This window comes from Eucyclogobius newberryi, unplaced genomic scaffold (genome assembly GCF_026437365.1).
Source record: "Eucyclogobius newberryi isolate DKJ021-1_F unplaced genomic scaffold, fEucNew1.0.hap1 SCAF_10, whole genome shotgun sequence".
Taxonomy (NCBI): Eukaryota; Metazoa; Chordata; class Actinopteri; order Gobiiformes; family Gobiidae; genus Eucyclogobius; species Eucyclogobius newberryi.
In genome coordinates, this window is record NW_027315724.1 from 19,809,245 (window position 1) to 19,826,744 (window position 17,500).

Below are 17,500 nucleotides of genomic sequence, written 5' to 3' on the forward strand. Positions count from 1 at the left end.
GTAAAGGTTTCATCCGGACAACAATCTGAGAAATCCTGACGTCACTTTCTGAAGGTTCTGGTCCAAGAAACTAGACTCGATTCAGAGATAACTTAGCCCCGCCCTAAAAGTAGAGTTATAACTGAAACGTCGCTCTAAATGTGTTATTTTTGATTCATTTCAAGTATCTTTGCCTGATTTCTCACACGGATCGAGATTTGAGGACACCGTTGTGAACTGAAGGTAGATTGTGTCTTGGATGGAGTCTCTCCTTTGTACTCCTCTTTCACACCATCTCTTCTCCTGCGTACAACCTTCAAACGAGCGATTTATGAGCTTTAAATGAAGATGAACGGCCCACTGTGAACCAGAGTTTGAGTGTCTTTTGTGTTGATAGTGTTTTGTGCAGTGTAATGTCACTTTGGCCCATTTTCACGTAGACGTAAATGTATTTTTAAACGTAGCTTGAAGTAGATAAGATAGTTTAATGAGTGTGGATTATGTTTTGAACGTGTGGGTCGTGCAGTGTCATAAAAATAAGAGTTTCAAATGTCATGTGACGTTTGCTGCTTTTCACTTTACAAAACGGAATAAAATCTACTCCACAAAACAGTTTGTGCACGATCATTTCAACATTCACATTACATTTTAATATTACATTCACAGGCAGAATTACAAAAAGAGTAAATGATTTTTCCTTCATAAACACGTCCATCATTTTAAATATGTAAATTATAAAAGGACAGTAATAAAAGTGTAACGTAAGAAGGTCTAACGCGAGGAGACGCTGGGTTTCTTTGACCAAATTTCCACTGATGCTAACTTATGTCGAGCCTTAGCAACACAGAGCTAGCAAAGCACGTTAGCAACAGCTGTTTCCTGTTTATCGCCGCACGGCACTCGCTTTGTCAAGAGCCACTATCTGATGTTTCCAGGTCATAATGCGTCTAACATTAGCATTAGCATTAGCATTAGCATGACATAAAGAGAGGTTCAAACGCGGCGTCGAGGCTTTGAGAGAAGTAAAAAAAATGAGGCAAAACTGTTCCTGTGCACGCTAACTTTAGCCACGCCCCTCATACACTTGTGTGTGAGGGGCGTGGCTAAAGCTAGCATACCTGGAAGTACTAAAAGTCTTTTTGTGAATCGCTCAGATCGACCTCAGGAGTAAAAAGTGTCGTTCAGGAGGATTTAGATCAGATTCATGAAGAAAGTGATAAAGACCTTAAAGATGAACCTGATAGCCCGGGTTTATAGTTCTGTTTTAGTTCTGGTCTAGTCCTGCTTTAGTCCTGGTCTAGTCCTGGTTTAGTCCTGTTTTTGTCCTGGTTTTGTCCTGGCTAAGTCCTGGTCTAATCCTGCTTTAGTCCTGGTCTAATCCTGCTTTAGTCCTGGTCTAGTCCTGATTTAGTCCTGGTCTAATCCTGTTTTAGTCCAGCTTTAGTCCTGTTTTAGTCCTGGTCTAGTCCTGGTTCATATTGTCCTGGATCCAGTCCCTGTAGTGATCCACTCGTGTGTAGACTCCATAGACTCTCTGAGACCCACACTCCTCAGGTCCGGCCCAGGACACGATCCCGAGCACGGCCCACCTGCCCCGGGCCCGCCCCTGGCCCTGCCCCTGCACAGCGAAGGCCCCGCCGCTGTCGCCCAGACAGGTGTCGTGGCCGCCGTCCCTGAAGCCGGCGCAGAACATGCCCTCGGTGATGTTGTACGCTTCGGAGCGCGAGGCGTAACTCGCCACGCACTCGTCCTGCGCCACCACAGGCAGCTTCACGAACTGCAGCAGGTCAGAGGTCGGGCTAGGGTCAGGGGTCACGGAGGAGGAAGTGTTTGTGCTGGACACGCCCCATCCAGCCACGACGCCGAGAGAGTGAGGCTCCGGGAGAGGAGGATCAGTCTGAGGAGGAGTAGGGGGGGTTAATATGGGCCGTTTTTCTTTGACAGGACAGTTGTAGCGTGAAAGAGGGAGAGAGAGGGGGCACAGACATTCGGCAAATGTTGAGGGCTGGACTTAGAGCCACGCCGCAGTGGCAGCAACTGTACATGTGCAACGCTTTATACACCGGGACCACCAGCAAAGCACCACATAGCTTTTTAAAGGAACTAAACCAGGCCTGGCCCCGCCCCCTGGCCCCGCCCCGGCACTGACCTGGCTCCTGATTGGTGGGAGGCAGACTGGGCTGATGACATCACTAAACTGCGCCGCGCTGCTCAGCCTCAGGAGGGCGATGTCGTTGTTGTAGTTCTGAGGCTGAAAGTCTGGATGAAGAACTACAGCTCCCACAATCCTCTGCTGCGCCAAGTGCTTCAGACGAACGCTGTGGACCCCGAGGAAGACCTGCAATGAGACCGGGTTTAGACCGGGACCAGAACCTGCAGCGAGACCGGGTGTAGACCGGGACCAGAACCTGCAACGAGACCGAGTTTAGACCGGGACCAGAACCTGCAACGAGACCGAGTTTAGGCCAGGACCGGGTTTAGACCAGGACCAAAACCTGCAACGAGACCAGGTTTAGACCGGGACCAGAACCTGCAGCGAGACCGGGTTTAGACCAGGACCAGAACCTGCAACGAGACCAGGTTTAGACCAGGACCGGGTTTAGACCAGGACCAGAACCTGCAACGAGACCAGGTTTAGACCGGGATCAGAACCTGTAACGAGACCAGGTTTAGACCGAGACCAGAACCTGCAGCGAGACCGGGTTTAGACCAGGACCAGAACCTGCAACGAGACCGGGTTTAGACCGGGACCAGAACCTGCAACGAGACCGGGTTTAGACCAGGACCAGAACCTGCAACGAGACCGGGTTTAGACCAGGACCAGAACCTGCAACGAGACCGGGATTAGACCGGGACCAGAACCTGCAACGAGACCGGGTTTAGACCAGGACCGGGTTTAGACCAGGACCAGAACCTGCAACGAGACCGGGTTTAGACCGGGACCAGAACCTGCAACGAGACCGGGTTTAGACCAGGACCAGAACCTGCAACGAGACCAGGATTAGACCGGGACCAGAACCTGCAACGAGACCGGGTTTAGACCAGGACCAGAACCTGCAACGAGACCGGGATTAGACCGGGACCAGAACCTGCAACGAGACCGAGTTTAGACCAGGACCGGGTTTAGACCAGGACCAGAACCTGCAACGAGACCGGGTTTAGACCGGGATCAGAACCTGCAACGAGACCGGGTTTAGACCGGGACCAGAACCTGCAACGAGACCGGGTTTAGAGAGACCGGGTTTAGACCGGGACCAGAACCTGCAACGAGACCGGGTTTAGGACTAAACAAGATTGGAAAAATTGTTTTAACTCCAGGATCTTTAACATCTGAGAGGGAAAGCTTCAGTTGTAGTCATCTGGACTCAGTTTGAAAAATAGACGTTTCGACTCTCATCCAAGAGTCATTGTCAATAAAAGAATTTAGATCGAGAACTCGGATATTAATACTGTTCTGTGGTAAGACCCGCCCATTGGGAGGAGCCTTCCTGAAGTAGAAAGAGTTGTTTGTTTCAACAGAAACTCCCCCTTGTATCTACCGAGCTAGCCTATTCAGAATCTTAATGGGCTATTAGAATCCTCTTTGTCTTTGTGAGACCCTGGCTCAACCACCCTGAGTACCTGATTAGCATCCGAATGTCCTTGTCCTGGTCCTCTACCTTTCCAGGGGTTCAGTAACCCATTATAAATAACAGGAAGATTAAACCTTAGCCCTCCATTTCTGTTTAAAGAAGGTCTTTCTTTTTTAACAAAAATAGCTTCCTTGACTCCTCTTTCAAACCATCTTTTCTCCCTGCTTAAAATCTTCACCTCACCGTCTTCAAACGAGTGATTAGAGGCTTCAAGATGGAGATGCACGGCACTCTGAGGTCCTGAACTTGTATTTCTTCTGTGCTGATAAAGCCTCTTGTGTAGAGGCTGTTTAGTCTCACCTATGTACCGTTCTTTACAGCTTTCTTCACTGCATTGGATCGAATAAACTACATTGCTCTGTTTTTGAGTCGGCAACTTGTCCTTAGGGTGAACCAGTTTTTGTCTTAAAGTGTTTCCTGGTTTAAAATAAACAGGGACTTCGTGTTGTCTAAAAATTCTCTGCAGTTTTTCTGACAGGCCAGACACATAAGGGATAGAAACACCCTTCCTTCTCTGTTCAGTTTCCCTTTTGTCCTGCTTCTTGGTTCTCTTCACTCTGTTGAGAGCCCAAGCGGGGTAACCACAGGCTGAGAGGGCATTTCGGACATGTTTTTCCTCTTTCTTCTTGCCCTCTGAGCTGGTGGGCACACCTTGAGCTCTGTGTTGTAAGGTTCTGATCACCCCCAGCTTGTGCTGTAGTGGGGGGTTGGAACCAAAGAGCAGATACTGGTCCGTGTGTGTAGGTTTCCTATATACTTCTATTTGGAGTTTCCCGTCCTCTCCTCTGATCGTGGAACAATCAAGAAAGGCCAAGCGATTCTCCTTAGCGTCTTCTCTTGTAAACCTGATATGTGGGTCCACAGCATTGATGTGATCAGAGAAGGTTTCCAGCTCTTGTTTCTTGATTGTTACAAAAGTATCATCGACATAGCGAAGCCACAGCTTTGGGGCAATGCCTGAGAATGAGGCCAGTGCCTTCTTCTCAAAGTGCTCCATGTACAGGTTGGCCACTATGGGAGAGACGGGCGAGCCCATGGCACAGCCATGAATCTGTCTGTAAAATTGTCCCCGGAATTGAAAGTAAGTGGTGTTCAGACAGATGTCCAACAGTTTACATATGTGTTCAGGTGTCAGTTTGGTCCTTTCCTGTAGGGTGGTGTCTTCCTGCAGTCTGATCCTCACTGCTGCTACTGCATCAGAGGTCGGGATGCAGGTGAACAGGGACACAACATCATATGAAACCATGAGGTCATCTGGGTCCAGTTGGAGATGTTTCACTTTATCCACAAAGTTGTGCGTGTTTTCCACATGATGTTCCGAATTCCCCACAAGCGGAGCCAATATAGTTGTTAAATGCTTGGCCACATTGTAAGTGATGGAATCTGTGCTGCACACGATGGGTCTGAGTGGAACCTCCTTTTTGTGTATTTTTGGAAGGCCATAAATGCAAGGCATGGCTTCACCAGGATACAGTCTGTAATACAGAGGCCGGTCTATCGCTTCCTCTTTTTCCAGCCTTTGTAAACAGTCTATCACTTTCTTCTTGTAGCCACTGGTCGGATCTCTTTTCAAGCGCTCGTATGTGGTCGTGTCCTCGAGGAGGGTGTGGACTTTGGCTTCGTAATCAGCTGCGTTGAGAATCACAGTGCAACGTCCCTTGTCTGCTGGGAGGATGTTGATGCTATGATCTTTTTCCAGTGCTGAAAGTGCTTTTCTCTCTTCAGATGTGATATTTGAAGGAGGTGGTTTGGCACTCTTCAGGGTCGCTGTGACACGTAACCTCAGGTCTGCGGCCTCCGATTCAGTCATTTTGTTGTTTCTAATTGCCGTTTCAGTGGCTGTGATGTAGGGATGTGTTTAGAGGTGACAGAAAAGTTGAGACCTTTAGAGAGCACCTCCTTTTCTGCCTGTGTCAGAACACGATCTGATAGGTTCTTAATCCAATTGTTTTTGCTGGTCGCTAATTTGTCTGTCTCAGTCCTAATGTCTAGCTCGACCTCACCTGCATTCTTTTTGTTCAAAAGAATGTTGAACTTCTATCCCTGTTTCTATCCCTTATGTGTCTGGCCTGTCAGAAAAACTGCAGAGAATTTTTAGACAACACGAAGTCCCTGTTTATTTTAAACCAGGAAACACTTTAAGACAAAAACTGGTTCACCCTAAGGACAAGTTGCCGACTCAAAAACAGAGCAATGTAGTTTATTCGATCCAATGCAGTGAAGAAAGCTGTAAAGAACAGTACATAGGTGAGACAAAACAGCCTCTACACAAGAGGCTTTATCAGCACAGAAGAAATACAAGTTCAGGACCTCAGAGTGCCGTGCATCTCCATCTTGAAGCCTCTAATCACTCGTTTGAAGACGGTGAGGTGAAGGTTTTAAGCAGGGAGAAAAGATGGTTTGAAAGAGGAGTTAAGGAAGCTATTTTTGTTAAAAAAGAAAGACCTTCTTTAAACAGAAATGGAGGGCTAAGGTTTAATCTTCCTGTTATTTATAATGGGATACTGAACCCCTGGAAAGGTAGAGGACTAGGACAAGGACATTTAGATGCTAATCAGGTACTCAGGGTGGTTGAGCCAGGGTCTCACAAAGACAAAGAGGATTCTAATAGCCCTTTAAGATTCTGAATAGGCTAGCTCGGTAGATACAAGGGGGGAGTTTCTGTTGAAACAAACAACTCTTTCTACTTCAGGAAGGCTCCTCCCTATGGGCGGGTCTTACCACAGAACATTATTAATATCGGAGTTCTCGATCTAAATTCTTTTATTGACAATGACTCTTGGATGAGAGTCGAAACGTCTATTTTTCAAACTGAGTCCAGATGACTACAACTGAAGCTTTTTCTACTATGGAACACGCCTGGACGAATGAGGGATTACACCGACATCTGAGAGGGACTGAGTCAGACCTGACCCAGAAGTTCTCAGACTCACCTGGACGTGTTGTGGTTCCACCGGGACCACAGAACCGTCTCTCCTCGGGGACCGCAGGACGTGGGCCGCCGTCAGGACCCAAGTCTCGGACAGGAGAGACCCAGATCCAAACCAGGTCTCCTCCGGGATCCTGGTCTGGTCCTGAACGCTGATCAGGACCTTCCACGGAAACATCCCAGGCTCCGAAGTCCGACCTCCAACGATCCTCTTGACCAGCGACGGGAGCGAGCGAGAGAGTCCACACCCTGAGGAGAGACCGGGTCTGAACTGGGTCTGAACCAGGTCTGAACTGGGTCTGAACCAGGTCTGAACCGGGTCTGAACCAAGACTGAACCAGAGACTGAACCAGGACTGAACCAGGGACTGAACCAGGACTGAACCAGAGACTGAACCAGGACTGAACCAGGGACTGAAACAGGACTTAACCAGGGACTGAACCAGGATTGAACCAGGACTGAACCAAGGACTGAACCAGACTGAACCAGGGACTAAACCAGGGACTGAACCGGGACTGAACCGGGAATGAACCGGGACTGAACCAGGGACTGAACCAGGGACTGAACCAGGGACTGAACCAGGACTGAACCAGGACTGAACCAAGGACTGAACCAGACTGAACCAGGGACTAAACCAGGACCTGAACCAGGACTGAACCAGGACTGAACCGGGGACTGAACCGGGGACTGAAGCAGGACTGAACCGGGGACTGAACCGCGACTGAACCAGGGACTGAACCGGGACTGAACCAGGGACTGAACCAGGACTGAACCTGGACTGAACCAGGGACTGAACCAGGGACTGAACCAGGACCTGAACCTGGACTGAACTGGATCCACATCAGGAGATCTTAACATCACATGATCATGAGCACATACATGTTCCCGTGTTCTAGTACCTGTCCTGCATGAGGGTCGGCTGGTTCCGGTCTCGGCGTTGGTCCACTTCCCGTCGGCTCCACACCTGAACTCGCCTGAGGACAGAACGTTGGGACCAGAGCTTTGGTCATGACACCATCACAGCTTTGGATCAAAAATCGTGGTGTGTTCTGGGTTTTTACTGAGGCCGGGGTCGAGCGCCGTTGCGTTCTCACACTCGTATCGAACTCTCGCTCCGAACGCGGTGCTGTTCCCGTCCAGAAAGAGAATGTGCCCCTCGTCCACGGCCACGGGCGCTTCACAGTCCACCTCTGCCACAGACACATGAGGAACACATGAGGAACACATGAGGAACACATGAGGAACACATGAGGAACATCATGAGGAACACATGAGGAACACATGAGGAACACACAAGGAACATCTGAGGAACACACGAGGAACACAAGATGAACACACGAGGAACATCTGAGGAACACATGAGGAACACACGAGGAAGACACGAGGAACACAAGATGAACACACAAGGAACATCTGAGGAACACATGAGGAACAAACGAAGAACACAAGATGAACACCTGAGGAACACCTGAGGAACATCGGAGGAACACACAAGGAACATCTGAGGAACACACGAGGAACATCTGAGGAACACGTGAGGAACACACGAGAAACACAAGATGAACACACGAGGAACACAAGATGAACACACGAGGAACACACGAGGAACATCTGAGGAACACAAGATGAACACACAAGGAACACATGAGGAACACACGAGGAACATCTGAGGAACACACGAGGAACACAAGATGAACACACGAGGAACACAAGATCAACACCTGAGGAACACCTGAGGAACATCGGAGGAACACACAAGGAACATCTGAGGAACACACGAGGAACATCTGAGGAACACACAAGGAACATCTGAGGAACACACGAGGAACACAAGATGAACACACGAGGAACATCTGAGGAACACGCGAGGAACACACGAGAAACACAAGATGAACACACGAGGAACACAAGATGAACACACGAGGAACACACGAGGAACACACGAGGAACACACGAGGAACACACGAGGAACACACGAGGAATACACGAGTAACACAAGATGAACACACGAGGAACACATGAGGAACACAAGATGAACACACGAGGAACACACGAGGAACATCTGAGGAACACAAGATGAACACACAAGGAACACATGAGGAACACACGAGGAACATCTGAGGAACACACGAGGAACACACAAGGAACACATGAGGAACACACGAGGAACATCTGAGGAACACACGAGGAACATCTGAGGAACACGTGAGGAACACACGAGAAACACAAGATGAACACACGAGGAACACACGAGGAACATCTGAGGAACACAAGATGAACACACAAGGAACACATGAGGAACACACGAGGAACATCTGAGGAACACACAAGGAACACAAGATGAACACACGAGGAACATCTGAGGAACACAAGATGAACACACAAGGAACACAAGATGAACACACGAGGAACACACGATGAAGACACGAGGAACACAAGATGAACACACGAGGAACACACGATGAATACACGAGGAACACAAGATGAACACACGAGGAACTCATGAGGAACACACGAGGAACACAAGATGAACACACGAGGAACTCATGAGGAACACACGAGGAACATCTGAGGAACACACGAGGAACACGCGAGGAACACATGAGGAACACACGAGGAACACACGAGGAACACATGAGGAACATCTGAGGAACATGTGAGGAACACGTGAGGAACACGTGAGGAACACATGAGGAACACATGAGGAACACGTGAGGAACACACGAGGAACACACGAGGAACACGTGAGGAACACGTGAGGAACACTCAGGTTTCCACGGTGACGTCGCACAGTTGTGGATTTAAAGTACACATGAAGGTTGTGTTGAATATTTTTCATAGTTTTACTTCCGTTAAGTTGCAGTTTGTGAAGACATTTTGAAAAATAAAGAGTTTAAAATGGCAGGAAGTGGAACTGAATCCTTCTGTGATGTCATCAATGTGCAACGTGCCATCAGTCGTTATGATTAATTCATATTTAGTTTTTGTCAGCTTTGTCAGCAACTTTAGTCCACCAAATTAAATCGATTTAGTTGTTCCAAAATACTTTAACGTCAAAACAACTTCGACACATTTACTTTCATATTGTACGTTTACGTGTTCAGTGAAAAGACTTGTGGGTAAAACAAACCATGAGCAGTATAAGGCCCGGCTCAGGAGACAATAACGTGTATTTGAAGTAAAAGTGATGAAACGGAAATGTGTGCTGCACTGCTCTGACCCTGACAGAAGGGGGCGCCGCTGCTCCACGTTCCGTCGGTCAAACAGTCGATCTGAAAGTGCTGCAGGAACTGTCCGTCCTCAGAAAAACAAGACACGCCCAGAGTTAAAGGGCGTGTTTCCCAAATGAGCCACAGGGGGCAGTGCAAACAACAGGAAAGGGGCTGTACCTTAAGTATCCCGTATCCTGATTGGCAGGTGAGGAGGGCATGGTCTGTGAAGCTGTATTCTGATTGGATGGGAGTCAGAACAGCGTTGGGTGGAGTCTCAGGTGCGGGGCACACGCTTCCTGTTCCGCCGAAATAAAAGTGTTTGTTTTAGTAACAAATCACTAACTATGGGATCGTTTTCATTTTAGAACATGACGCAGTGGTCCGGAGGTATAATACATATCGAAATAAAATCACAAACTGAAGTAATCTATACATTATTTACATGACACACGAGATGTAAATACACATTGTAGCCATGTGATCATTTGCATTTGTCCCACATTTACACTCAAACACACAGACCCATCCCTGCTTCAGAGGTCTGATGAGATCAAGCATTAGTCCAGTTTAAGTCCCGGTTTAGTCCAGTTTAAGTCCTGGTTAAGTCCTGTTTAAGTCCTGGTTTAGTACCTGTTTAAGTCCTGGTTTAGTACCTGTTTTAGTTCTGGTTTAGTACCTGTTTAAGTCCTGGTTTAATTCCTGGTTTAGTCCAGTTTAAGTCCTGGTTTAGTCCAGTTTAAGTCCTGGTTTAGTCCAGTTTAAGTCCTGGTTAAGTCCTGTTTAAGTCCTGGTTTAGTACCCGTTTAAGTCCTGGTTTAGTACCTGTTTTAGTTCTGGTTTAGTACCTGTTTAAGTCCTGGTTTAATTCCTGGTTTAGTCCTGTTTTAGTCCTGGTTTAGTCCAGTTTAAGTCCTGGTTTAGTCATGTTTGAGTCCTGGTTTAGTCCTGTTTAAGTCCTGGTTTAGTCCTGTTTAAGTCCTGGTTTAGTCCTGTTTAAGTCCTGGTTTAGTCCTGTTTTAGTCCTGGTTTAGTCCTGGTTTAGTCCAGTTTAAGTCCTGGTTTAGTCCTGTTTTAGTCCTGGTTTAGTCCTGTTTAAGTCCTGGTTTAGTCCTGTTTAAGTCCTGGTTTAGTCCAGTTTAAGTCCTGGTTTAGTCCAGTTTAAGTCCTGGTTTAGTCCTGTTTTAGTCCAGAATTACAGCTTCCGAAGAGTGCACACGCTTTTTTTGCTCGCTCCGCTTGCTATCGCTGCTTTCCTTATTTATTTTGCTTTTTAATCAGTTTTTGTCCAAACATTTTTGCTTTAGACTTTTTCAAGTAAACCAAGGATTTTAAGAACATTTTTCCAGTTTTAACGACATATCTGACGCCAGCGACATGTCCGTGAGAAGAAGTGAGAAAGACTGTGAACGCTGTCGGAAATATCAACAAGAAATTAATGAGCTGAAAACACGGATATTTGTTTTGGAATCTGAAAAAGTTCTTCACGATACCATTCCTGTGTCAACCGACGGTAAGAAGAGCACACTTTTTACAAGAAAAACTGCTACTTTCAACCTAAACCGCAGTGACTCTGTGTCATTTCCAAAACTGTCTAAAAACCAGAAAGACCAGGCTGTTTCTTGGAACAAACTTGGAGCAAAGCCTAAACGATACAAAGATAACGTGAAGTCACCTAAAATACAGCTCACCAACAGATTTTTACCACTTTCAGAGATGGAATTAAATGAAAAAAGGAAAGATGACGTGGCCAAAATAAAGCAAGGAGGAACTGTGCCACAAGCCAAGGTCACGGAGATTGTTTTAGTTGGGGACGGCGCGATAAGTCACGTGACGCATGAAAAGATAAACACACATTCTCTTCCAAGCGCCACTGTTTCTGAGATAACATCACTCCTTCCAAATATTATGGCTAAGCATGGAGGAGCTAAACAGCTGATTGTGCACGTGGGTGCAGTGGACATGCGGCGGGAACAGACTGAAGTTTTGAAAAAAGACTTCTTGAAGTTATTCGACGTGCTTGATAAAATGGAAATCAAAACATTCATAAGTGGACCTCTTCCAAACATCGACAGGAGGATAAACAAGTTTAGCCGGCTTCTTCAGCTGAACACATGGCTGTCCAAAGAGTGTTCCCCGAGAGGACTACACTATATTGAGAACTTCTATCTATTCTGGAAACGAGAGGACCTGTTTAAGAGAAATGGCCCCCACCTATGCAGAGGTGGAGTGAGGGTGCTGACAGAGAACCTGCTCCACGCTCTGAGGCATTGGACTGGGCCTGGACAGGGTCCTGAGCAGATAGTTAGAGAAGAGAGGAATGAGAGAAGAATTCCTGCTCCATCAGCCAGAGACCGAGCCAATGTTTCAACATCAAAAGCACCACAACCTCAGCCTCCACCAAAGGATTCATCAGCAGCTGCTCCACCACCACCAGCAAAGGATTCAGCTCCAGCTGCTCCACATTCACCTCCACCGCCTCCAGCAAAGGAACAATCTTCAAAGGCCTTGGACCCATCTGTGACAAGCCCAACAACATCCCTGTCATCGCCCCTGCCTTCACACCAGCCCTGGGTTCCCCCTGCAACATCTACTCCCACTAAAGATTCATCATTCTCCTTCTCATCTCCACTCTCACCCATGGGCCTTCCCAGCCATTTTGAAAGTCTGATCAAATCAGGCATTAAGATGGCTCCACTCACGCCCAATATAGCAAGGGCTATGCCGACTACACCAACAAAAGCCCCACCACCCATCCCCCCTCGCCTCTCATCTGGTCCCAAACTCTCCTTGGCTACAAAAGCCCCACCACCCATCCAACCTCGCCTTTCACCTGGTATCTCCCATAGCTAGGATGCACTGGGTCTCAGCGTTGCCGGGACTTATTGTCACATTAAAAATCAACCAACCCGGGGCCCTATGTAAAAAGAGCCCCCCCTAGTGCTATTTCTGTAGCCACATCATCACACAGATGGAAAAACAAAATGTGAGTCAGGCCCAATCTGAGAAATGTGATTCATATTCCCTGTGAAAAGATAAAGCCCAGTCTCACTGAAACTAGTCTGAAACTTGCTGTGCTAAATGTCAGATCCTTATGTAACAAATCTCTCTTAATTAATAATTTTATTTCTTCTTATAATCTTGATTTTATGTTTTTAACTGAAACATGGCTTGACAAAAACACAGGAAATGTAGTTCTGATAGAATCTGCTCCACCCAACTTTAAGTTTGAATCTGAAACACGAGAAAACAAAAAGGGGGTGGAGTCTGTGCTGTCTTTAGAGATGAAATAATTACCCGCAGGTTGTCTTTTGGGGTGTTTTCATCATTTGAGTATGTATCCTTTAAAATGGAGCTAAAACGGTCTCCATCCATTCTCTTCATTGTTTTATACAAGCCTCCCCAGCACTGCCAAAGTTTTATTGATGATTTTACTGAGATGCTTTCAGTCATATGCACAGACTTTGATGGTTTGGTCATTACAGGTGATTTCAATGTGCATGTTGATAATATTTGTGACAGAAACGCTATAGAGCTTGATGCTGTCCTTGAAACCTTCAGTCTTACTCAGCATGTGAGAGGCCCCACCCACAGCAAAGGACACACTCTAGATCTCATAATTACAAAGGGGGTAAATATTTCAAATGTTAATGTGATCGATGTTGCTCTGTCTGATCATTTCTGTGTCTTCTTTGACCTGTCTGTTTCTCCCAAACCTCCGGTTGGTCCTGCAGTTGTTCAGAGGAGACACATAAGTGATGGCACAGGTGCACTGTTTATGGAAATGATAAACTTTGAAAATGTCTCATGTTCTAATGTAAATGATTTGTTGAACTCTGTTACATCTAGTGTTTTGAATGTTCTGGACACCATCGCCCCTATAAAGGCTAAAATGGTTAAAAATAAGCAGAAGGCGCCGTGGAGAAATGATGATTCGGTCAGGGCACAGAAAAGGGAGTGCCGCTGGGCCGAACGGAAATGGCGCAAGTCAAAGCTCCAGGTTCAAAAAGAGATTTACAAAGAAAAGCTGAACATGTACAACCTAATCTTATGTAGAACTAGGGAAAGATATTTTTCTGAAATAATTGGAAGCTGCAGTAACAACTCGCGTGTCCTGTTTGCCACAGTAAACAGATTAACAAACCCTCCAGCTCAGCTGCCGTTAGAACTCATTTCCACATCCAAGTGTAATGAGTTTGCATTATTCTTTAATGACAAAGTTCAGGGCATTAAAAATGCTATAAATCCCACAATGCAAAAAATTACCCTAAAACCACCAAGACACTTAGAGCTAACTCACTTTGCACCAGTAACTGACAAAACTGTCCATGAGATCATCACCAGTCTGAGTTCATCTACATGCTGCCTTGATGTGTTACCCACCAAATTTCTAAAGTCTGTGCTGAACAGTTTGTTAGCACCACTCACTCACATAGTTAACATGTCGCTTCAATCTGGAACATTCCCAATGTCTTTGAAAACTGCGGTCATAAAGCCTCTCCTAAAGAAGAGCAGTCTTGATGCCGCAGTACTGAGTCATTACCGGCCCATCTCTAATCTGTCATTTTGGGGCAAAGTCCTTGAAAAGGTTGTTTACCAACAGCTCACAGATTTCCTCTTAATAAACAACTCATTTGATGTTTTTCAGTCAGGTTTTAGACCTCATCACAGCACTGAGACTGCTCTTGTCAAGGTGAGAAATGACATCCGCCTGAACACTGACACGGGCAAAGCCTCAGTCTTAATTCTGTTAGATCTGAGTGCTGCTTTTGACACTGTCGATCATGGGATCCTCTTACAGAGACTAGAGGACTGGGTGGGCATCACTGGCACTGCCCTAAACTGGTTAAGGTCCTATCTGGAAGACAGGAAGTACTTTGTTGAAATTGGTAGCTGTGTCTCAGACCACATGACCCTGACCTGTGGAGTGCCCCAAGGGTCAGTCCTGGGTCCCCTTATGTTCAACCTCTACATGCTGCCGTTGGGTCAGTTGATACGCAGTGAAAATGTGTCCTATCACAATTATGCAGACGACACTCAGATCTATGTTTCACTATCGGCAGGTGACTATGGACCAGTAGATTCACTCTGTCACTGCATCCAACAGATCAGTTTGTGGATGCAAAACAACTTTCTCCAGCTGAACTCAGACAAGACTGAAATAATCGTTTTTGGCCCACAGAAACAAAGAGAAAGTGTTAGCGGTCACCTCCAGAGTCTCGCTCTAAAACCTACAAACCAAATTAGAAATCTGGGGGTAATAATGGACTCAGACTTGAACTTTAATAGCCACGTCAAATCAATAACATCAGCAGCTTTTTACCATCTAAAAAACATTGCCAAAATCAAAAATATAGTGTCAAAACCAGATTTAGAGAGACTTATCCACGCGTTTGTCTCCAGTAGATTAGACTACTGTAACGGCCTGCTCACTGGTCTCTCCAAACGAGCTGTAAAACAGCTGCAGTACATCCAGAACGCTGCTGCTCGGGTCCTGACCAGAACCAGGAAGTATGATCACATTAGTCCTGTTCTCAGGTCTCTGCACTGGCTCCTGTGGCTCAGAGAATAGACTTTAAAGCAGCTCTGCTTGTGTACAAGTCTCTCCATGGCCTAGCACCAAAGTACATCTTGGATATGTTAGTGCCATATGAACCATCTCGGACTCTGAGGACCTCAGGGACCGGCCTCCTGCTGGTGCCCAGAGTCAGGACAAAACATGGGGAATCTGCGTTTCAGTTTTATGCAGCTAAAATCTGGAACATTCTTCCTGAAGATGTGAGACAGGCTTCTACTCTGACAATGTTAAAATCTAAGCTAAAAACAGTTTTGTTTAGCTGCGCATATGACTGAAAGGATTTTTTCTTTGCACTCTTCTCTTTTGTTTGTGATTTTATTAGTTTAGAAAATCAGTTGGATTGATAATTTTTAATTTAGTTAATTTTATTGTATTTCTGTAATTTCTTTGTGATTTGAATGCATTTTTCCTGCTGTGTGAAGCACTTTGAATTGCCTTGTGTATGAAATGTGCTCTACAAATAAACTTGCCTTGCCTTGCCTTGCCTGGTTTAGTCCTGTTTAAGTCCTGGTTTAGTCCTGTTTAAGTCCTGGTTTAGTCCTGTTTTAGTCCTGGTTTAGTCCAGTTTAAGTCCTGGTTTAGTCCTGTTTAAGTCCTGGTTTAGTCCTGTTTAAGTCCTGGTTTAGTACCTGTGCTGGTGTAGTTCAGGCTCCAGCCCCGGTTGAGTCCAGAGTTGTCGCTGTGAAACTGGATCATCACAGAATTGGACTCGGTCTCGATAGGCCCTGGAGCGACAGAACCACAGAACGGGCCGAAGCGTCGAGCGCCGGCCTCCACCTGGAACCAGAACCAGAACCAGGTCTGAACACGGACTAAACCAGGTCTGAACTAAGACACTCTTGTCTTACCGTGACAAAGTCGTAGGGACACTCGGCCTCAGGATGATCCTCCACATCAAAGGCCGGCTCGAAAACCAGTCTGATCTTGAACCCGGTCTGGACCTGGATCTGGTACTGACAGTCTGAAGATTTGGGGTAAGGTCCGGGAAAGTCCGGACTACTGAGGATCCCTGACCGCTCCCGAAAAACCACATCACTGCAGTGGACTGGACACGAGACATGAGTTAGACCTGTTTAAGTTCCGGTCCAGACCTGGTTCAGACCTGGTTCAGACCTGGTTCAGACCTGGTTCAGTCGTGGTCCAGTCCCGGTTCAGTTCCGGTCCAGTCCCGGTCCAGTCCCGGTCCAGTCCCGGTCCAGTCTTGGTCCAGTCCTGGTTCATTCCTGTTTCAGTCCTGGTTCAGTTTTCGTACCGTGTTGAGTGCTTATAGTTTGACCTGTGTTAGACCTGTTTTAGTCTTGGTTCAGTTCTTGTTTGTATCATGTTGAGTGCTTATAGTTTGACCTGAGGCTTAGCTGTGACTTTACGCTGGTCTAATCCTGGTCTTGGTCCTGATCCGGGTCTATAGAGCCGGTTCACGAGGATCAGGATTTACTCAGATTTACTCTGACTTTGTTTCAGAGACAAAGAACAAGAGAGTTACAGCAACATGAGAAAGTCCCAGTTTAGACCGGGTTTAGACCGGGTTTAGACCGGGTTTGGACCGGGTTTGGACCGGGTTTGGACTGGGTTTGGACTGGGTTTGGACCAGGTTTAAATTTAGATTTTTAAAGTACTATCTGGAAGACAGGAAGTACTTTGTTGAAATTGGTAGCTGTGTCTCAAACCACATGCCCCTGACCTGTGGGGTGCCCCAAGGACCTTGGGGCACCCAACCTGTTCAACCTCTACATGCTGCCGTTAGTCAGCTGATACGCAGTGAAAATGTGTCCTATCACAATGATGCAGACGAGTCAGATCTATGTTTCACTATCGGCAGGTGAATATGGACCAGTGGATTCACTCTGTCACTGCATCCAACAGATCAGTGTGTGGACCGGCCTCCTGCTGGTGCCAGAGTCAGGACTAAACATGGACCGGCCTCCTGTTGGTGCCAGAGTCAGGACTAAACATGGACCGGCCTCCTGCTGGTGCCAGAGTCAGGACTAAACATGGACCGGCCTCCTGCTGGTGCCAGAGTCAGGACTAAACATGGACCGGCCTCCTGTTGGTGCCAGAGTCAGGACTAAACATGGACCGGCCTCCTGCTGGTGCCAGAATCAGGACTAAACATGGACCGGCCTCCTGCTGGTGCCAGAGTCAGGACTAAACATGGACCGGCCTCCTGCTGGTG

General features: G+C 46.8%; 1 protein-coding gene across 1 annotated transcript in view; it reads right to left on the minus strand.

The window, feature by feature from the left end:
- Nucleotides 1–1,120: 1,120 nt before the first annotated feature.
- masp1 (MBL associated serine protease 1) overlaps nucleotides 1,121–17,500 on the minus strand; it is a 19,356-nt gene continuing 2,976 nt past the window's right edge. Inside the window, exons 4-12 of the mRNA XM_072462033.1 lie at nucleotides 16,176–16,372; nucleotides 15,957–16,104; nucleotides 9,930–10,048; nucleotides 9,761–9,839; nucleotides 7,602–7,730; nucleotides 7,440–7,514; nucleotides 6,545–6,789; nucleotides 2,129–2,317; nucleotides 1,121–1,876 (exon numbers count right to left, since the gene is read on the minus strand). Of these exons, the coding sequence (XP_072318134.1) occupies nucleotides 1,442–1,876; nucleotides 2,129–2,317; nucleotides 6,545–6,789; nucleotides 7,440–7,514; nucleotides 7,602–7,730; nucleotides 9,761–9,839; nucleotides 9,930–10,048; nucleotides 15,957–16,104; nucleotides 16,176–16,372 (1,616 nt within the window). The 3' untranslated portion in view covers nucleotides 1,121–1,441. The remainder of the gene's footprint in view (nucleotides 1,877–2,128; nucleotides 2,318–6,544; nucleotides 6,790–7,439; nucleotides 7,515–7,601; nucleotides 7,731–9,760; nucleotides 9,840–9,929; nucleotides 10,049–15,956; nucleotides 16,105–16,175; nucleotides 16,373–17,500) is intronic.